The sequence below is a fragment of the Pyrgilauda ruficollis genome, unplaced genomic scaffold (assembly GCF_017590135.1).
Source record: "Pyrgilauda ruficollis isolate IOZ18807 unplaced genomic scaffold, ASM1759013v1 scaffold125, whole genome shotgun sequence".
Classification (NCBI taxonomy): Eukaryota; Metazoa; Chordata; class Aves; order Passeriformes; family Passeridae; genus Pyrgilauda; species Pyrgilauda ruficollis.
Window position 1 is genome coordinate 924,832 of NW_024510877.1, and position 20,616 is coordinate 945,447.

General features: G+C 59.7%; 2 protein-coding genes across 5 annotated transcripts in view; one reads left to right on the forward strand and one right to left on the reverse strand.

Annotated features, from left to right (window-relative positions):
- The first annotated feature begins 365 nt into the window (after positions 1-365).
- LOC121365967 (tumor necrosis factor receptor superfamily member 10A-like) lies at positions 366-10,393 on the forward strand. 3 transcript variants are annotated; one of them, XM_041490599.1, is made up of 11 exons: positions 915-1,044; positions 2,295-3,209; positions 4,791-4,923; positions 5,527-5,655; positions 6,038-6,152; positions 6,620-6,705; positions 6,799-6,894; positions 7,100-7,140; positions 7,864-7,977; positions 8,358-8,430; positions 8,517-10,393. In XM_041490599.1, exons 2-11 carry the CDS (start codon positions 3,135-3,137, stop codon positions 8,792-8,794), a joined length of 1,140 nt encoding a protein of 379 aa, XP_041346533.1. In that variant the 5' UTR covers positions 915-1,044; positions 2,295-3,134; the 3' UTR covers positions 8,795-10,393. The 3 variants fall into 3 exon arrangements, with proteins under 3 accessions (XP_041346536.1, XP_041346533.1, XP_041346534.1); XM_041490600.1 differs by having other exon boundaries at positions 7,879-7,977; XM_041490602.1 differs by lacking the exon at positions 2,295-3,209 and having other exon boundaries at positions 366-1,044.
- Positions 10,394-11,602: 1,209 nt separating this feature from the next.
- Positions 11,603-20,616, reverse strand: part of RHOBTB2 (Rho related BTB domain containing 2) — an 11,628-nt gene continuing 2,614 nt past the window's right edge. The window contains exons 1-10 of one of the 2 annotated variants that reach the window (XM_041490598.1): positions 19,637-19,906; positions 16,265-16,466; positions 16,012-16,115; positions 15,741-15,926; positions 14,638-15,662; positions 13,680-13,798; positions 13,459-13,609; positions 13,287-13,375; positions 12,650-12,755; positions 11,603-12,571 (exon numbers count right to left, since the gene is read on the reverse strand). In XM_041490598.1, the coding sequence (XP_041346532.1) occupies positions 12,333-12,571; positions 12,650-12,755; positions 13,287-13,375; positions 13,459-13,609; positions 13,680-13,798; positions 14,638-15,662; positions 15,741-15,926; positions 16,012-16,115; positions 16,265-16,456 (2,211 nt within the window). In that variant the 5' untranslated portion in view covers positions 16,457-16,466; positions 19,637-19,906 and the 3' untranslated portion in view covers positions 11,603-12,332. Of the gene's footprint in view, positions 12,572-12,649; positions 12,756-13,286; positions 13,376-13,458; positions 13,610-13,679; positions 13,799-14,637; positions 15,663-15,740; positions 15,927-16,011; positions 16,116-16,264; positions 16,467-19,636; positions 19,907-20,616 lie in introns of those variants that run through there. The other variant, XM_041490597.1, reaches the window with a different exon arrangement.

Here is a 20,616-nt window from a genome sequence, read left to right on the forward strand (position 1 = left end):
GGAACGGTTTGGGTTGGAAGAGACCTGGAAAAGCTCTTTTGGAGCCCCTTTAGGTGCTGGAAGGGGCTCTGAAATCTCCGGTTCCTGTCCTTCCTAAAGCCCCTCTATTCCAGGACTCCCACCACAGCTCCACCATCTCAGTAAAACCAGACTTTTCTTGGCATTATTTTTTCTCACACACTCCCCTGATAGCGTGCAGCAGCAGAGCCGTTTGTGTAACAGCAGAAAGTTCAAAGATTTAACTTACATTTTTTCCCCTTCATCTCGAGTTCTGTCCCACAAAAAAAATAAAACAAAAAAAAAACCAACTGTGAACGAGGCTGAACTTCCCCACTTCCCTGCTCTGGGGTGAGATGGCGACTTTATTGCAAGGCTGCCGTGCCCTTTGCCCCTTGAACCCCACCGGAATCCCACGGGATGTCTCACACACACAGGGATTATCCACTTAACACCCTTTTCTTAACAAAACCCCTCGGCTTTGCTCCACCGAGTCCGATGAGTGATCGGGAAAAAATGCAAGAGGAGAAGCAACACCCTGAGAAATCATTCCCGAGCGCTCCTGTGTGATTCGGGTGTTTCGAAACTTATTTGGTCGCTTGAGCGGTGAGCGAAAATAACGAGTGGCTAAAAACTAAAAGGAAGGGGAGCAGCGAAAGCCAAATCGGCTTCCCAGGCAAACCAGACCGCACAGGACAATTTCGATCGCACGGCTTTTGAATGAGCACGACAGGAGCAGCGCTGGGACAGCCCCAAGTCCTCCTCTTCCTCCCCGTCCCGCCCTCGCTATAAAAACTTCAGCCGACGCCCAATTCACGCATTTGCTCCACGGTCATCACGTTCGCTCACGATCCCGGAGCCGTGTCCGGACCTGCCTGGCCTGTGCCTGCTCCGTGCCCGCTCTGTGCCCGCTCCGTGCCCGCTCCGTGCCCGCTCCGTGCCCGCTCTGTGCCCGCTCCGTGCCCGCTCCGTGCCCGTCCTGCGGAGCAGCCGCTCACGATGCGCCGGCCCCGACGGCGCTGGCTGCCTGTGCTGCTGCTGGTCACGGTCAGTGAGGAAGGGGCTCGTGGGGCCGTGGGGACCCTCCGGGAGCGCGGCCAGGGGGGTCCGGACCCCTGTCGGGGCTGCGCGGTGTTGTCGCGACATGCCCAGACTTGCCGCGCTGTCGCGGGGCTCGGAGCGGGGTCCGGCCAGGGGCTGGGATGGGGGGAAGGGTGGGAAGGGGACATCGGGGTGTTTGGGGGGCTGCCCTGGTGGGGTTCAGCCGAGCGGCGGGGGCTGTGTGAATGGGGGTGCCCCTGGATGGAGGTGAGGGGGGTGCGGTTACCTGCGGAGAGCGGCGGATGGGGCGTGCCTTTACCTGCGATCGCGGGGGGAAGGGAAGGGCTCGTGTGGGTCGGGGGAAACTGAGGCATGGAGGGGCTCACCTGCTCGGGGGGTTCGGACGGGCAGGGAAGGACCAGGGGGTTCACCTGAGCACGGCAAAGCGGGGTTCGGGGTACCGGGAGGACGTGAGGCCGAGGCCGGGGGTGAGGGCATGCTCTCAGAGCCTGGAAGGGGAATTTTTTTTTCAATGGGAAAAGCAATTTCAGTCCCCCGGCTCCGAGCACGTGGCCCCCGGCGGGGGACGGTGGTAAAAGGCGGCAGGCTGAACCTGAGGCTGGAGCCCAGGGAAGGGGATTTCCACTCCCTTTTCGCTCCCATTCCGTGCTGGCATCTGGTGACGGCGCCGACACCCCTTTGGGATGTTTTAACACATACGATGCTTCCAGAGCAGGAATGCAACTCGCCCAAGCGATGTCCAACCCTTAGCACAGGGATTTAGGACATAAAATTCCACCTGGGCATATCATATTTCCCCGTGGATTGGATGTTGTAGAGTTGGGGAATACCTGAACTCTGTTGTCACTTGAAGTCAGGAGGATCCTGCCCTGAGTTTTATCCCAGAGATCCTGCCCTGACTTGTATCCCAGGGCTGGCCTGCAGCCCCACGGCAGTGGAGGAGCCCAGCGGGTGCTGCTCCCGTGCTGGAATTACATCAGCGCTGCCCAAAACAGGTTCTCAGAGAGAACTTCTTATCCAAATCGTTCCCTACATTGTTCAGCAGCATTTATTTAGACCGGCGTGGTAAAGTCAAGCCTTAGTAAACCCATGCCTAAGGGCGCATTGGTAACAGCCTCAGGGTTTTTTATTTTTTATCCCCTTTCTTGAATGAATTTATGGGGAGCTGCGTGGTGATTCACATGGCATGGTCTGATATTGCGTCATCTCCTCTCTTGCGTCATGGCTGGACACAGGCCACCCTGGGATGGATCTCTGAGTTTGCTGGAGCTCAAATTCTGCCTGCATGTGGGAATTCAGGGGAAAATCCCAGCCTGCATCAGCCCCGTGTCCTTGGAGCGGATGACATCAGGCACCTGCCCGGCACCGCTTTTATCCCGGTTCTTTTGCTGCCGTCAGGGGCTGCGGGATGTGTTTCATCCTCTTTCGTCTCAGGAGTTCAGCCAGGTCTCTCCTTGGCTGCAGGGTCCAACTCCTTTTGGGATCACCTCAGGAGAAAAACAAATTGGGGATGGAAGCAGGGGAAGTTCAAAGCTTGATGCTTTCCCGAGCTTTTTCTCCAGGCTTGATCCCCCAAGAAGGAAGAGCTGATGAAGGATTCCTGTGCCTCTAATTCTTCTGCCTCCAGGCTTTCTCGAGTTGTTTACTGCGGGTGAAAACTCCTCAATTTCGCTGTGCTGGATTCTCCAACTGATAGTTTGGTCAGGGATGGCAGCAGGGTGCTGCGGGCTGATAACCTTATCGTGCACGTGTTGCTGTTCTCTGTAAAGAAATGAAATCCTGTGGCTGAGGGGCCCTCCCAAACTGCAGAAAACATTGTGGTGTCGCTGTGATCACCCTCACAGCGTGGCGGAGTTCAGGTGGAGAAGAAACAGGGATTATTTTTTCCCCGGTGGAAGTGGGACAAATTGTCCCATCACTCCCAGGACTTCCAAGACCAGAGTGGGTGAAGCTGTTGTGGCTGGAGCTCCTCAAATGGATAAAAAATTTTACAAACTTGTAAATGTTCCTGGCTGGAGAAAAGAGGAGCAGAGGCAGATTCTGAGAGATGTAGAGCCAGAAGACGTTGGAGGAACATGGATTTGATCCCTCTGAGTCAGGGTCTGGTTCCTGGGCTGGCCAGGGCTCGGGGGCCCTGTGGCCTGGTCCTGGTGGGTGTTTGTCCTTGCCATGGCCTTGATGCCTTAAGTTTTAGCTTTCATATTTTTCAGATTCTGTGCTGCCTAGGTGTGCAGTTCTGAGCTTCTTACTAAGTGGTGGTAAGCTCTCTTCCCAGAGCAGCTAGACAAAACAATCCCTTTTCTACCTTGAGGCCAAGGACAACCGGTACAAGTTTCCGGCCCAAAAGCATAAACAGTGTTTAATTGAGAGAAAAACAAGGAGGATGGGACTTTGTAACATAAAGCTCTAATTGGACAATTAACTCCAATATGCTAATGGACCAAAACTTACAAAAGTGAGAGACCTCGTGACTGGTGGTCTGTCTGTGACCATTTTGGTTCATCTTGGGCGTACCCCTAGCTGGGCTCTTGTGCTGCCCAAGGTGTATCTATTCAGGATATCCTTTTTATAAATCCCTACTTCATTCTTCTCCAGCCTCTGTTCTCAGCCAGCCCTCCCAAGCCGTGAGCCTGCCTGGCGCTTCGTGGCTTTGTGTCACCCTCTGCAGCCCCGTGACCTTCCCTGACCTGCTGCCAGTTCTGCCTTTTCCTGTGGTGGGAAGCTCGGGGAGGAGGAGGAGACAGGGACCGGTGGGCAAACTCCATTGTTTCAGTGTTCCAGGCAGTTTCTGACTCACGGCAGAAATATTTGCTTTAATGCATTTTACCCTTCGTGTTTGGGGTGGGGGGAGGGGAGAGAAAACGTGTCTGCTGCAGCCAGTGAGGTTGTGACATGTCTGTCCCTGCCACCCCGGTGAGCCAGGGGCAGCTTTATATCCACGGATATCCAGCTTTATATCCACGGATATCCAGCTTTATATCCACGGATATCCGTGGGGCCGCTCTGTGCTGGCTCAGAGGCCAATGGCGTTGTCCCCCTTGGGGACATTGAGGTGCCCAAAAGCCCCCAAAGCCTAAGGGGACAAATGGCCATCCCTGCTGAGCATCGTCCCCCTGGAGTGGCCCCGCCAGCGCGGAAGGAGCTGAGGCAGCGCAAAAAGGGTGTGGAGAGCTGACAGAAATGTGACTTTTCTTCCTGATCCTCGGCAGAATAACAGGGAAAACACCATGGCGTCCCCTGGGAGCCCAGAGTGACAACCCAGGGGTTTGTACTGGGCAGCAGAGCCACCTCCCAGCCTTGACACGGGGCTCTGTCTTCCCACAAACCCGTTCTTCTTCCCGACTCTTCCCTTCCATTGGGGCTGTTGGTGCACTCAGAAATTGGGGAAGGAAAAGGGTCGTTCTCAGAAATTGGAGGAGGAAAAGGGTCGTTCTCAGAAATTGGGGAAGGAAAAGGGTCTTTCTGAGAAATTGGGAAAGAAAGGGGTCGTTAGCGACTCTTTGCCCTGCTGATAACCTGGCAGGCAGAATTCCCCTGCAAACCTCCGGATCGCTTCTTGGCTTTGCCAAGAAAAAACTGGCCTTGTTTTGTGGGGAGTGCCTTTGGCTCTGAGCCATCCCAAAACTCCTCTCCTGCTTCACTGGGCACAGCAACTCTCACCCTGCCCTTTGTCCCCTTGCCCCATGGACTGGGGTGGTTTTTAACCCAAGGTTTTCTGTATTTTTTAACAGGTGGCCACTTTGGGAGCCAATGCTGTCATCCTGAGGAGGAGGGACAGCTTGGATTCCTTGGATCTAGGCTGGGGAGGGGAAGATCATTACTACAGGAACAGTGATGGTCTCTACTGCCAGAAGTGCCCTGAAGGTGAGTTGGTGTCAGCACTGATCCCACCTCTGCAGCCTCTCTGTGCTCCTCTTCCTGTCCTCGCTCCTCCTGAGGGGCAGCAGAGCTCCAGCTCTGCCCTGCTCCGCTGTCATGGATCTAAGCACTCGTTTTGGGAATATTTTCCTTTTCTTGGCTCATTTGCATCTGAATTTCGCTGGTGGTGGAATAACAGAATCCTTCAGGTTGGAAAAGCCCTCCAAGGCCACCAAATCCAACCAGTGCTCAACCCCCACCTTGTCACTGAGTGCCACATCCAGGCCTTCCTGGGACCCCTCCAGGGATGGGCACTCCAACCCTCCCTGGGCAATTCCCAGGCCTGAGCACCTTTTCCATGCAGAAATTCCTGCTGAATCCTCCCTGAGCTGCCCTGGCCCAGCCTGAGGCCGTTCCCTCTCCTCCTGTCCCTGTTCCCTGGAGCACAGCCCGACCCCCCGGCTGTCCCCTCCTGGCAGGAGCTGTGCAGAGCCACAAGGTCCCCCCTGAGCCTCCTTTTCTCCAGGCTGAGCCCCTTCCCAGCTCCCTCAGCCTCTCCTGGTGCTCCAGCCCCTTCTCTGTGTGTTCAGAGTTTCCTTTTCTCTTCAGGCACCTACATTGCAGAGGAGTGTAAGGAGCAGAAGGGCTCTGGCAGGTGTGAGCCCTGCAGACCTGGGGAATACATGGAATATCCAAACGCCTTCCGGTGGTGCCGGGACTGCTCGGTGTGCAGGGAAGGTACGAGCTGGGGGGGAGCGGGGCTGATGGCTCAGGCTGGATCCAGCTGAGCTCTCTCAGAGCACAGTGTCACCTGCAGCGTCCCCAGAGAGTGGCTGGGGCTGCAATCTGTGCCAGACCCACATCTGTTAAAGGCCACATCCCTCGTGCAAAGCTTGGACACGAGACTCCACACAGAGCAGGAGGACGAGGCTCCCAGCAGCACTGGAAGCTGCTGGTGGAGCTTGATCCAGGCACTGCTTTTCCCTTGGTACGGGCAGCTGTGGGGCAGGAAAAGCTGGCACTCAGCAGCAGGGAGGGACTTGGTCCTGCCCGGGCCTGTGCCTCACCTGGGGTGGCAGCAGAGGAGCCGGGGTGGAGCCGTGTCCCCTCCGTCCCACAGATCAGGTGAAGCTGAGTCCCTGCCAGCCCGTCAGGAACACGGTGTGTGTCTGCAGGAACGGCACCTTCTGCCCCCCATACCACCCCTGCGAGATGTGCCAGAAGTGCCAGCCCAGGTGGGTCAGTGTGGTGTTACATTTTAGTTAAATGGCGTGCTCTGTCTCACCCCTCGAAAATGTTCGGTTTATTCCAAGCTGTGTTCCTCCCCTGAAGTCTCATGTATCTGCAATCCCATTTGCCCAAGTGTTATTCTGCACCCACTCTGAATCTCCCTGTTAAGCTGTGCGAGGGAGACCAGACTCTCTCTTGGCCCTTCTCTCCCCAGGCTCTCCCTCTCTCCCCCTCCCTCCTTCTCCCTCAGAAACCATGCTGCTCCCGGGGGTGGGACCCCCAATAAACCCTCATCTAATCCAGAAGCCCTGTGGAGTCTCCCTGCCTGCCTGCTGCTATCAGTGAACACTCAGCTTAGGGTTCCCCCGGGGACTCCCTGGGGACCCCCCAGACGAACTGCAGCAGGTCGGGTGCCACGGTGGCTCCTGCAGGGTCCACAGTTGCTGAGCCCACCCCGTGTCCCCTCTCCCAGGTGTCCCGAGGGCCAAGTGGTGCTGAAACACTGCACACCCGACAGTGACCTCCAGTGTGGTCCTGACGTGGACACCTTCCCCTTCTGTGAGTCAGGGTGCTGGGCAGGGTGAGGGGTGGGAGCTGCTGCTGGGGCTGAAGCAGGAGCGGCTGCTCACACCCCTGCTTTGTCTGCTTTAGACCTTAAGGTCATCACTGCAGTGTTTGTTGTGATAACAGTTGTGATCATGCTTGGGATTGCGCTCTACTGCTGGAAACACCCCTGCAGCTCCTCAGGTGGGTGCAGGGGACCCCAGAGCACCCACCTTGGCCAGGGGCTCTGCACTGGTGTGGGCTGGGTGGGAAGAGAGACCTTGGGAGCACCCACTGGTGTGGGCTGGGTGGGAAGAGAGACCCCGGGAACACCCACCTGGTGTGGGCTGGGTGGGAAGAGGGTCCTGCCTGGGGAAAGAGGGATCACAGTGCTCTTTCCCTCTTCCAGGGGATGGGACACCCTCGAGCAGGAAGCCGTTTGAAATGGTGGTGAGTTCCTGGGATGGCAGGAGGGTATGGCTCTGTTTGTGGGCCGGGGTAAGGTCCTCCATTCCCTCTGCTCCCCACTTGGCCAGCAGCTCCTGGGAAGGCTGGAGGAGCAGGGGAGTGAGGCTCATCCAGCTGGGAAGGCTGGAGGAGCAGGGGAATAAGGCTCAGCCAGCAGTTCCTGGGAAGGCTGGAGGAGCAAGGTGAGTTTCATCCAGCTGGGAAAGCTGGAGGAGCATCCAGCCTTCCCAGCTGGATGAAACTCATCCCCCTGCTCCTCCAGAAGTTGGATGAGTTTCATCCCCCCTCCATCCAGCAAGGGAATGAGTTTCATCCACCAGTTTTTAGGAAGGCTGGAGGAGCAGGGGGATGAGTTTCATCCAGCTAGGAAGGCTGGAGGAGCAGGGGGATGAGTCTCACCCAGCAGTTTCTGGGAGGGCTGGAGGAGCAGGGGGATGAGGCTCATCCCTGCAGGGTTGTGGTAGAGCTGGGCCAAGCAGAGGAGGCTCTCTGGTAGTGCCCTGGGTGCTTCCAGCCCCTCCTCAGTGCCATTAACACTTTCCTGGTGTCAGTGCTGGCACATCCAGGATCCACAGTGGAGATCCCAGGGTAGGGGTGGGCTGTACTTGCGCAGAGCTCCTCCAAGCTCGGGATCCGTGCCCTTGGATCCATGGCAGGTTCCTGCCTTCCCAAACCACCACAGTTTGTGTTTCTCCCTTGCCACAGAGCTCTATGTTTCAGAAGCTGCTGTGGTGCAAGACAGGGAACGTGGGGACAGAGGACAACCAGGCCAACAGGCAGACAGAGATGCAGCAGCGTCACACGGCACCAGAGAGACAGGTACGGGAGTGGCACCCTCTGCCCCGGCGTGCCAGGCCAAGATCTGATCATCCTGGGGGGCTTCCAGGGCTGGGCTGCTCAGGGAGATGGCAAAAGGTCTCTTTGTGGGGTCAGGATGGCAAAATCTGCTCATGGCAGTCGAGAGAGTCCTCGGAGGATTTAATGCTGATGCTGAGCAAACACAGCTCTGGTCTCCCCATCTCGGGGCCTGCTGCCATTGCAGAGACAGGAAACATGGATGTCCTGGGGGTGGGTGGTGATCTCCTGCCCCAACAGCCCTGGGACAGAGGGTCTCCAATGCCCATTAATCACACATTGCTGCTGGGGCTTGGTGGGTGCTGTAGGACACTGTCATTGCAGGAGTGACATTGTCGTTGCAGGAGATGCTGCCGAGTGGGAGTGAGAGACCCTGGAGGAGCCTGGTTCCAGCCCCAGGGTGTGACCCCAGTGCAGGTAAGTGCTGGGGCCCAGGGGATGTGCTGGGGCTGGGATTGCTGTCCCAGCTGCCCGTGCTCTGAGCTGTCCCTTTCCCCCTCCAGTGCTGCAGCGCTCCTTTTACACCTTCGCTAGGAAGGTGCCCAAAGAAAACTGGAAGAGATTCGGCCACAACCTGAACCTGGAGGACAATGACATCCCCACGGACAAGTCGCACGATAACTTCTACGACATGCTGCGCAGGTGGCAGAACAGGGAGGGGACCAAGGCCTCCGTGAACACGCTGCTGGACACCCTGGACCGGATCAGCCTCGGCGGGGTGGCAGAGAACATCTCCGGCGTGCTGGTTCAGAGTGGATTTTTTCAGCATGAAACGAGCTGAAGGGAGCAGGGCACACGTTGCAGCTGCTTCCTTCAGGCTACAGCTATGAAAGAATTCTCAGAACAGCTGGATTGTAGCTGTTTGTAGCTGTCCTGTGGCTCCTCTACCTTTGAGGCCATGTTCAGCTGGGCCAGGAGCTGATCCCCACGTGAAGGACAAACCTCAGGGTCCTCTCTGCTGGAGTTACAGTTCAATGTTGGTTCTTCCTCGTGGAATCCAAGCTGGTTTCTTGATTTCACTGGGTCAGCACCAAGAGTTTCAAATAATTTCAATCTGCCTTGGACCATCTCTCTTGGAAGCACTGGTACTACCCAGATTTCTTTGGAATCTGTGCAGAGAGGGGCTCCCTGTGCTTTTGAACTGGATCATCCTTGAATGACAGGAGACTCTTGGTGTCATAGAATGGCTTCTGCTTCTAGAACATCTCTAAGTAAGCTTCATTCTGCATGCTTAGTGGTTCTGCAAGCTCAGCTGGTGTCTCGGGTTATTTTTTGTGAGCCAATTGTTTGTTTTTGTTTTTGTTCTACATGGTTCTGCTTGTTGTTAGGAGCCAATTTAAAACTGCACTTGGAGGGGACAGGGGGAATGATTTGCACTAGGATCACTGGTGTTGCCTGGGGAAAGGGACAACGCAGGGGCCACCCAGCCCATCCCCCTGCCAGGAGCAGGGCATCTCCCACTCCACCAGGTTGCTCCAAGCCCCATCCAGCCTGACCTTGAATGTTTGCCAGGATGGGGCAGCTTATCTGGGCAGCCTTTCTGCCAGTGTTTACTCACCCTCATTATGAAGTATTTCTTTGTAGTATCTAATATAATGTGATCTTCATTCGGTTTAAAGCCATTCCCGTGTCCTGGCACTCCAAGCCCTTGTCCAGTCCCTCTCCAGCTCTCCTGGAGCCCCTTTAGGTACTGGAAGGGGCTTGAAGGTGTCCCAGAGCCTTCTCTCCTCCAGGCTGGACAATCTCAGCTCTCCCAGCCTGGCTCCAGAGGGGTTCCAGCCCTCGGAGCAGCTCCGTGGCCTCCTCTGGATTTGCTCCAAGGCTTTCACATCCTTGTGGAGACCCCAGAGCTGCAGGTGGGGTCTCCCCAGAGCTGAGGAGAAGGGAAAAATCCCCCCTGGCCCAGGTTAGCCCCGAGGCTGTGGGGTGGCTGCTGTCCCTGTGTGCCCCAGTGTAGAGGGGTGAATGCACTGAGTGTGAGTGTGACCGTGGTACCTCCTGCCCATCTCAGACCTCAAGCACTGTGCCTCACACAGAGCTCAGGGACAACCTAGCTGTAAAAACAGCTGGGAAAACTCCTGGATTACTTGAGCTGCCACCCCAGTCCAGCCCAGTCCACCAGGACCTTCCCAGTGTGGTGGGACGGTGCTCAGCACCCTTTCTCCCCCACCCTCCAATACAACAAGCAGAAATGTTGTACTTATTTATTTAGCAATTGTAAACATAACTTTTAAGTTAATATATGCAATATAAAAATATTGGTATTTTGTTATGCATGGTTGTGTGTTTTTTACAGAGCTCTGGCCCAGCCAGTGTACTTTTCCAGTTTTTTACATTTCTCTGTTTATGAAGGTTTAACTTTAAAAAAAAAAAAAATCCTCCTGATTTTGTCATCTGGTTTGATTTGTTTTCCCCCCAGAACTCTGGTGAGGGCCTGTCTGGGGTCTCAAGGGACACCAAGGTCCAGGGTCCTAGTGGACACCAGTCGCTCCACGTGGCACTGAGGACTCAGCCCACGGAATTAATGCTCAGCCACCCCAGCATCCCACCAGGAATGGTCCCCACCAGTCCCCAAGAGTCCTTTGTGCCAGGGAAAGCCCTCAGCAGCCATCCTGGCCTTTAGTGACCCTACACCAGAGTCCCGTGCCAGAGCAGGGGGGTGCCACCCGTGCCTGGAGCCGGGGGTGGCACCGGCAGCGCCGCTCGGGGGGCTCCGGCTCCTCCCAGCCAGGGCTCTGTGTGTTGCAGTAGCTGTGTTGCAAATCCATGCAGTGCTTAGTGAGAAAAGGGCTCTGCTCAGCCCCCAAAAACGCCCCTGCAGCTGCTCCCCTGCCCCTGCACTGCCGAGGGGATTTCTAAGAGCGTGGGGCTGGGCTGAAAAGCAGGAGCTGCTGTTGACCTGCCCGGAGGGTTCGTGCCCAGGGGCCTCTCCTGGGCATCCCCCTGTGCCCCCCGAGCATGCAGACCTGGCAGGGGCTCCTGCAGAGCCAGGCACATGCAGGGTTCAGTGCCAGGGCTCGGGTCCTGGCCTGGGGAAGGCAAACAGGACTCAGAAGCAGCGGTGAGTGCCCAGACTGTGCGAGAAGGACAGAAAGCCGTGGTCCTACCTGCTCGCTGGGGCTGCCAAGGGACAGAACACCGAGGGTGAGGAGCCACCTTGCTCCTGCATCCGAAGCTGAGGGCGGGCATGCAGAAGGGGAGGCTCCAAGGGGCTCCACGAGGCCAGCTGGGAAGAGGAGCAGTGTGGGGTGGGAGGGGACACCCCCGGGAGCATCCCCGGGTGCTCCTCCAGCAGCAGCCTCTGCACGGATGGGCTCCAAGGAGCTTTCCCCATCCCAGCTGGGGAGGGTGAGGAGGTTTGGGTGCCTCCTGCCCTGCCTGGCAGCCCTGCAGGGACACAGGTGGGACAGGCAGAGTTAGTCCTATGGAAAAGCCACCTCGTGTTGTGCCAGGGTTTGGGTCCTGCTAGGCCTCGCTGTCCCTGCCCGTCCCAGGAGCGCTGGAAGGGGGTGATGGCATCACCCCGAGCCTGGCACAAGGATGTGCCTGTCCAGCTGCTCCTCCCACACACACAGGGACCACGCCGGGCTTTTAAAATACCATTTATTACAATGGAGCCTTCCAGGCTAAAATCCCAAGCCGAGGGCTTGGGGTTGGTTTCTGGTATGGCGGATTGAGGGACTGGGTTTGGGTTTGGGGTTTTTTTTTGCTTTAAGTTTCTGTCTAAACAAAACTGAAGAGTTAAGAACAGGGAGGAGGGGACTCCAGTCCCCTCCGTGCCCTGAATTAGGACAGACCCCACTTGTAGAGGAAATCCTGCAGTGCCTGGAGGCATTTGGGGACCAGGGTCCCCTGCCCTGTGCCTGACCCTGCTGTCAGTCCAGGGGGGTGGCAGGACCCCCACGGTGGCTCCAGGTGGTGAGATGCCATCAGACACCCAAACCACATCCCAGAGCTTCTGGTTCCAAATCGAAGTGGAAGCTGGATGTGTTTCTTCTTCTTCTTCTTCTTCCTCATGCTGATGATGTTCCAAAAAACAAAACCGATTTCCAACAAAAACTCCACATGAAATGAAACCACAACACAGCCCTCGTGCTCCTGTAAACGTGAGTTTCTCCTGCTGCTCGGGCTCTGCCAGTCCTGCCGCGGGGAGAGCAGGGCTGAGCCCTCCCCAGCGACCGCCCGCGGCCACCGCCGTCTGCTGCGGGGCCAGTGCCCTCCACGCCTGGCGCTGGGGCAGGGCATCCCACCCTTCCTCCTCCTCCTCCTCCTCCCCGTCTCCTCCCAGGGACGCTGGAGCCAGGGCAAGGACGGGGCTTTCAAACCACAGCCGAGGAGGAGGAGGAGGAGGAGGAAGAGGAGGCTGTGGCTGCCGACGATGAAGGAGAGGAAGAAGGGGAGGAGGAGGCGTTCCAGAAGAGCCACCGCCTCTTGGGCTGCCGTTTGAGGTGGAGGTAGTCTTCCTTCTCCCGCTCCTTCTTCGCCCGCTGGTAGTGATCCTCCTCCTTCAGGTACCACACCGGCGGCCAGCGGTGCTTCTCGAAGTACTCCTGGTTCTCTGCGGGCACACGGGGGGGTGAGGGCGGTGCCAGGACCGCAGGGACCCGCCTGTCACCTCCCCCTGGCTGCCACTCACCTCCCGACATGGCCTTCATGTCCCGGGGGAACTTGCGGCAGACGTTGTTGTAGTTGGTGCAGATGTGGTGCAGGCACCAGTCGGCGAGCTGGTAGGCGCAGTGGAACTGGGAAAGGATGGGACACCAGCTCAGGGCCACCAGGAACGGGCCAGCACCAGGGGTTCACCTCATTTCTCCATGGACATCCAAGTCCAGACCTGGTTGTCCAGCTCCTGGAGCTGCCGGACCCCTCTGTATGTCACCTGGAGCACCCCCAGCCCTGCCAGACCCCTCTGTGTGTCACCTGGAGCACCCCCACCCCTGCCAGACCCCTCTGTGTGTCCCCTGGAGCACCTCCAGCCCTGCCAGACCCTTCTGTGTATCACCTGGAGCACCCCCAGGCCTGCCAGACCCCTCTGTGTGTCACCTGGAGCACCTCTTGCCCTGCCAGACCCCTCTTTGTGCCACCTCCTGCCCCACCAGACCCCTCAGTGTGTCACCTCTTGCCCTGCCAGACCCCTCTGTGTGTCCCCTTGAGCATCCCCCAGCCCTGCCAGACCCCTCAGCGTGTCACCTGGAGCACCCCCAGCCCTGCCAGACCCCTCAGCATGTCACCTGGAGCACCCCCAGCCGTGCCAGCACAGGCTCCTGTCCTACCTGAGCCAGCTCCAGGAACACGAGCACGTCCCCATCGATGTCCACCATCATCTGCGCCGCCTCCATCAGGCCGGTGACCGTGTACTGCTCTGCACAGGGGGACACACGGGCTCAGGGGGTGGCTGGCACGGGGTGACAGTCACCCTGCCCTGCTGCAGCCGCCCGGACTCACCTGTGAGAGCCACCAGGTGCGGCAGGCAGAGGCGGTTGGCGAGGATGATGAGCTTCATGTCGTCCAGGTCGGGGCTGGAGCTGAACTGCCCCGTGTACAGGTACTCCAGCACCGCCCGCATGCAGCTCTTGCTGGTGTGAGGAAGTGCCACCTGCCACACGCACACATTGTCACCTCCTGGCCGTCCCCACCTGTGCCACCCTCCCAGGAGCTCTCCTCACCTCGTTGGTGGAGCTCTCCACAAAGGGGCCGCCGAACATCGCGGCCATCCAGTCGCAGCTGGAGATGAGCAGGGGCTTGTGGGCACTGATAGCACCGTCATCCAGCACGAAGGTGACATCTGGGGACAAGCACAGGGCTGCTGGGACCGGCCCTGCCACCGGGGGCTCAGCCACAGAACACCTCACCCCGGGGAAAGCAGAGGGAAGGGGATAGAGCCTGCCATATCTGGTATTTTTCCCTAAAACATCTCTCATTTTTATCCAGCATTCCCTGCCAGCTCAGAGGAGCTCGGGGAAGAGCCTCAGCAGTGCCCTGCCTATTCCAAGGGCTGTTCCCAGGTCACCCCACAACACATTTGCCACATTTGCTAGAAAGCAAATGTCACACTTAAACTTGTGTCCTTGGAGAGCTGGGAAGAAGGCTGGGGATCTCCTGCCTCGCTCTCCACAGCTTCTCCCAGGGGTGTGCAAGGGCAACCACACATCTGTCCCTGACAGGGACAGCCTGACCATATTAGGATCCATCTCCATGAAACAAATCCAGCCAGAGGAAGGCTGGGACATTCACGTCCCCCTGGGATGTCACCTCGTGCTGGTGGCTCGTGGTGCTCACTCAAAAGCTGGGGAAATCCTACTAAGGGCACTTGCTCCTCATAAATCAGGATGACCCTGTAAAAACCCAGGCTGGAAGAGAAGGAAGTCGCCTTTGCAGCTCTCCCATAAATAAACAGAGCTGCTGGGCCAGCTGGGGAGCAGGAAACCCTGGGGAAGGGCTTCACACTCACTTTCTCAGGGAAAAGAAAAAGGCGATAAAAATCCCCACACTGCAAAGTGTGACCAAAAACCCTGGGGGAGGCACGGCCACCCCCTCACACACAGAGCAAAGCCAGGAGCTCCAAGCCCCCACCCACCCTGTGAGCCCCCAAAAAGGACCAGGCTGCTGCTCCCGGAGCCGTACCCGAGAAAGTCCCCTTGGCCAGGCATTCCTTCACCCGGTTGGTCCTCCGGACGTGGAAGGCTTTGGTGATCTCCTGGTTCATGAACGCCTCGTTGTTGAGGATGTTGGCCACCATCATGCGCAGGTCGAACACCTCCAGCAGCTCGGCGATGTGAGCGATGTGCATGAGGTCCCGCTCGTTCTCGTCCAGCTCGCCCGTGTACAGGTACTTCAGCACGGCCCGGAAAGGACCCGGCTGGATGGACGCGTCCATCTTCACCACCACCATCAGCTTGGACTTGTAGGTCAGCGGGTCCTCGGCCATCTCCTCCTGGATGCTGGTGAAGGCCCTGCTCCACGAGGAGAGGTTCCGGCCCCGCCGCAGCCCGCGCTCGCCGTTCTCGTAGCGGTCGCCCCGCAGGATGCCGTCACTGGTGGAGGCTCTAAGGCACGGTTTGCGCTGGCCGGGTCCGGCCTCCTCGGCGCTCTCGCAGATGTCGAAGCTGGCGGCCCTCAGGAGGAAATCCCGCCCGTGGTGCCTCTCCTCCTGGTGCAGCATCCGCTCGGCGGCCGCGGTGACGGCCACCCCGAAGCCGTGCCCCGCGGTGCTCTGCTGGTCCTCCTCGCTCAGGTCCATGAGGAACAGGTCGTAAAACTTGGAGGAGGAGGTGGAGAGGTAGATCTTGTGTGCGTAGATTTTGATCTTCTCTTGCAGCACCAGGATGACGTCCGCGCACAGGGGGTCCTCCAGAAGGTGAGCTGGACGCTCCTCGTTGTTGGAAGGGGGGTCGGGGACGATGATGATGGGAGGAGGGGGCTTGGGGGGCAGGAAGGGGGCTTGGAGCAGGGGCCGCTGCACGTTGCGCAGGTGGGACTTCCAGAACTGCAGGTGGCGGCGGGAGATGAGGGCGGCGCGGATGGCATTGTCAAAGACGTCCTTGACGCCGAACTGGGCCACCACGCTCGTCTCGTAATAAGGGATCCCCAACTCCTTGGCGACCTCCCTGCCCTTCTCTGGGGGAAGGATCTCATTAGGTTTAATTGGCCTGAAAGAGACAGGAGATAATTAATGAAGAGAGCTCTTGAGATAAGGAGGGCAGGCAGGGACATCTCCAGGGCCCCACCTGGCCAAGGGTCGCCGTGCCCGGTTGACGGCCTCCAGGTCGGCGTAGCGCAGGTCGAGCTGGCAGCCCACCAGGATGACGGGGGCGCGGGGGCAGAAGTGTTTGATCTCCGGGTACCACATGGTCTTCACATGGTGCAGGGAGTTGGGGTTGGCGATGGAGAAGCACAAAACCACAACGTCGGACCTGTGAGGGGACAAGGGAGGGGTCAAGGTCCGGTTTGGGGACTCCCTCCCTGCCCGGGGTAGCGCTGGGCTCTGCCTCTCCCCACCTGCCGTAGGCAAAGCGCCTGTCCTTGTGGTGGTCACCAAAGGTGTCCCAGAGGCGCAAGGACACGCTGACATCATCTACCACATCCCGGGAGCGCTCCAGCACCTGCAGGAACAAAAACCATCCAGCGCCTCAGTCCCTGAGCCTCACAACCACAACAGCAGGACTGTCCCCACCGTGGGGAGTCAATCACAACCTCACAACCTTCCCACGGGGTGTCCACGAGCCCCCCCAGCATCCTCGGCAGCGCTCACCTCCTGGCAGACGCGGTACTGGTCGATGGCCCACACCGTGGGCACGTGGGTGGCGAGGAGCTGGTACTGGGTCAAGGTGGCGTTGCAGGCACGGGCACAGATGAGCCGGGTCTTGCCCACCGCGTTGTCCCCGACCACGACGCACTTGATGGTTTCTACGTTTGGCCTCTCATAATCCATGTCAGAATCCATTAATTGGGACCTGCAGGGGGGAACAAGGGCTCGGCAAACACAGCCAGGACCAGCCACGGGGTGTCTCCAGGGCACCACAGGGGCACAAAGCAGGAGGATGCTGACACTCCCTGGCAGCCTGGGGAAGCTCTGCAGCAGCTGCCCAGCCCTTCTCAGCTCACTGTGCCCGCCAGTCCCCTTTAAAATTTTATGTTCTGGTGGCAGTGTGGCTGCTGTGCCACGTCAGACACATGGCCTGCGTTGGATTGCGCCCTCCTCCCTCCCGGCTCTCCGGCTCATGCTTGTTCATGTGAGATGAGGCTTTTTTTTCTCCTCTCCCTTCCTCCTCTTCCTTTTCTCCATCTCCAGCGTTTGCAAGAGAAGCTTCCAGAGCTGCCTGACCGAGTGCACATGCGGGCACTGCCCAGCTCTGCTGTCTGGCAGGGACACTGACCTTCCCCCCTCTTCCCACCCCATCCCCGAGGGGATATTTGCCCCAGCTAAGAGCAGCAAGAAGAAACTCCTTAGGTTTCCCAGAGGCTCAGAAGCCACAGGGATTGGGAAAGCTCCCAGGAGCAGGCGTGACCCCAACACTCCTGAGAGAGATGTTGGTGCTGTGGGTGCTGCAAAGCTGATGAGCAGCACCCAGGTGTGCCACCCATTCCCTGCTCAAAGCCACAGCCTAAATCAGCCAGAATTAACTCATCACAGCATGAACCTGACGGTTTATGTGGTTTCCAGGGGGAAAATCACTGAGGGGATTGAGGGATAGCAAAAGGACAAAAAAAACCCAGATCCCAATTTCTCTGAACTTTCCAAGGCCACAGATCTCTTCCCCCTTGGGATAGCAAAAAGGACAAAAACCCCCACATCCCAATTTCTCTGAACTTCCCAAGGCCACAGATCTCTTCCCCCTTGTCGCTCCCTCCTGGCAGCGGCCTCCCGGGCTGCTATAATAAACCACCAGCGCAGTGAGCGAAAATACCCGGTAACGATGGCAACCGAGCCCTGCACGTGGGACCACAGCTCCCCAAACCGGCAGCCTGGCAAGGACTTCCCAATGTTAGCACCTCCCTCCGTGCGCAGGCTCCCTGGGCACACCTGGATCCACGGGGCAGGAGCGAGCCACGAGCCCCGTGGGCAGCTGGAGGCAAAGGCAGGTGGCACAAATCCAGGTCACTTCGGGTGCCAGCGCTTCCACACCGGGCTGGTCCCGAGGCAAAACTTCTCTGAGTAGTTGTCGCCGCATTCCACGCCCCCTCCATCCTTTGGGATGCAGGGAGTTCATCCCAAAGGGCATTGCAAACCAGGAGCAGCAGCGGGGCAGGTGGGCTCCTTCCCCATTAGCCCCTCAAAATCCATTTCCATCCCCCTCTGCTGCCATCCCCTGTCCCCTGCTCCTCCCAGGGATCAGCTCGGCTCTGTAGGGCCGGGAGATCTCTCGGGAGGGGGGGTGCCAGTGCTCGGGGAGCTTTGCCGTGGTTATTTTTAGGCCCAGCCGTGCTCCCGAGTCAGCCGAGCTGGTTGGGATGGAGGGGGAAGGCACAGGAATGACAACCGCAGTTGGCACTTGGGATGTTTGTCCCTCGTGGGGAGCTCAGCCCACCCCCAGCCGAGCCAGCTCGCAAAGTCTGGTGCCTCATGGGAATTAAGGGCTAAATCCTTGTGGGATCAGTGCCTGCCGTGAGGAGGGGAAGAGGGGGACAGCAGCAGGGATAAAAAGGGGGTTCTTGATAAAGCAGAACCTCCTGGGGGAGCTGTCTTGGCCCCACGGTGGGGGTGTCACAGCCCCTCACCCACGACACCACCCCAGGAGGGGCTGAACCTTTTCAAGCCCCCTCCTCACCTTCCCCACCATCACTTCTCTCCTGGGAACAGCTCCAAAATCCACTGCAGACTAAAAATAACCCGAGATGCTGAGAGATTGGAGTTCCCCTCGAAGGAAAAGCTCTTCCCAGAGGAGCAGGGCTGCTCCAGCCAGCAGCCCCCCAGCCCTGCTCTCCCTGCCTGCTGCAGCCCCCCACCCAAACCACGGGCACCCAATTCACACCCACACTCCCCCCAAGGAGAACCCCAAAATTGCTCCTTCCAGGCTCCCAGCCCGCGGTTGCCAAGGCAACAGCACCATCACCCCGGGAGCCGTCGCTTAGCAACTCCCAGGCTCCAAATCCTCCATCCCGCACCTCGCCAGGGGAGGAGACCCCCCAAACCGGGGCGAAACCGCCCCGAAACGGCAGCAATGCCCAAAAATAACGGGGTGCTTGGGGCAGCCGCGGGGTGCGGGAGGAACGGGGCCCGGGCGGCCCCGGGAAGCAGCCGGGGCTGTGGAGGCCGCGGCGGGAGGCGGTGCGGGAGAAACGGGGCCCCGAGCGGGGCTGCAGCACGGCCGGGGCCGGGGGATGCGGCGGGCACCGGGATCGGGGGTGCGGGGCATCTCGGGGCACCGGGGAGCACCGGGAGAGGGTGCGGGAGTTTGGGGAGGGAGCGGGGAGCAGCCGGACTGGGGGCGCGGGGAATTGCGAGGGGTCTCGGGGGGAGCTCGGAGCATCCGGGCCGGGGGTGCGGGGCACCGCAGAGGGGTCGGGGAACACCGGGAGAGGGTGCGGGCATCGCAAGGGGGCTCAGGGGTGTTCCGAGCACCCGAACCGGGGCTGTGGGGCATTGCAAAGGGGACAGAAAGCACAGGGAGAGGGTGCGGGGCATGGAGAGCAGCTCGGGGAGGATTCGGGCCAGGCGTGCGGGGCATCACGAGGAGGTTGGGGGTGCTGGCAGCACCCAGATCGGGGGTGCGGGACATCGCAAGGAGACTGGCGAGGACCTAGGCCGGGGCTGTGGGGCACCGCAAGGAGGCTCAGGAGAGCTCGGAGCACCCGATCGGGGCTGCGGGGCATCGCGAGGAGCTCGGGGTGCTCGGAGCACCTGGATCGGGGGTGCGGGGCACGGCGAGGCGGACGGGGAGCACCGGGAGGGGGTGCGGGACACGGCGAGGGGACTGGAGAGCAGCGGGAGCCGGCGTGGGGCACGGCGAGGGGGCGAGGGGGGGCTGGAGCCACCCGGATCGGGGGTGCGGGGCACGGCGAGGGGACCGGGCCCTCGCTGTCCCCTGTCCGGCAGCCGGGCCGGGCCGGGCGGCGGGGCAGGATGCGCGGAGGCGGAGCGGGGCGCGGGGCGGAAGCGCGGGGGGGGTCCCCCGGTACTTACACCAACACAGACGAAGCGGCGGCTCCCAGGGGCCGGGGCCGGGCTCGCCCCTCCGGACATGGCCACGGCGCAGCCTGCGCGGCTCGGCGGGGCACGGCTGGGCGCCGCGCTGCGCGGCTCAGGGCCGGGGCCGCGGGGGCCCATGGCGGCTCCTCGGCCGCCCCGATCTCCGCATCCGCGGCCCGCTGCGCTGCGCGGAGCCCTGCGCGGATCGCGGCCCTGCGCGCTGCGCCGAGCGGTGCGCGCTGCCCTGCGCGCTGCAGTCGCGGCCGCCCCGCCTTTCATTCACAAAAAACAAGCGGCCCCGGCCGAGCCCCGCCCCGAGCCCCCCCCGCTGCCGCGCATTGGCTCCGAGAGACGAGGGGGGGGCTCCCGGGGGGGGGTAGGGCGCATCCTGCCGCGCACAGGGACCCTCAACATGTCCCTTGCAGGAGGCTCCGTGGTGGCCCCCAGTCCTGCCGTGGGATCTCCATCCTGCCCCTAAATCCTGCCCCTGCTTTGTCATGTCCCCCTAAATCTGCCTTGGGACCCCATAATGTCCTCTCACCCCATAATGTCCTCTCACCCTCCCTTGCAGGGGGCTCCGTCAATTCTGCCTGCGGACCCCCTCGTGTCCCATCGTGTCACGACACGAACCCATCGTGTCCCTAATTCTCCCTTGCAGGGGACCCCTCTGTGCCCCCCAATCCTGCCTTCCATGCCACCCCATCCTGCCCCTAAACCTCCCTCTCTGGGGGCTCTGTTGTGGCCCCAATTCTGCCTTGGGACCCCATCCTGGCCCTAAAACCCTCTCATCCTGGCCCCCAATCCTGCACTCTGTGGATCCCTATGCCCCCTCTGCATGAGACCCCCGCCCTGCCCCTGCTCCTCCCACCCTGCCCTCCACTCTCTGTGGCATCCATAGGGGAGGATGACACCCTCATCCCCCCTAAATCTCACCTCCATCCTTCCTCTGCATCTGATCCAGCCCCGCCCACCCC

Bases quoted from the DNA above. Each gene is read 5' to 3' on its own strand.
- LOC121365967 (XM_041490599.1), top strand. From the start codon at position 3,135: ATGGATTTGATCCCTCTGAGTCAGGGTCTGGTTCCTGGGCTGGCCAGG. The intron at 6,895-7,099 runs GTGGGTGCAGGG...TCCCTCTTCCAG, and splicing joins ACACCCCTGCAGCTCCTCAG to GGGATGGGACACCCTCGAGC. The intron at 7,978-8,357 runs GTACGGGAGTGG...TTGTCGTTGCAG, and splicing joins ACACGGCACCAGAGAGACAG to GAGATGCTGCCGAGTGGGAG.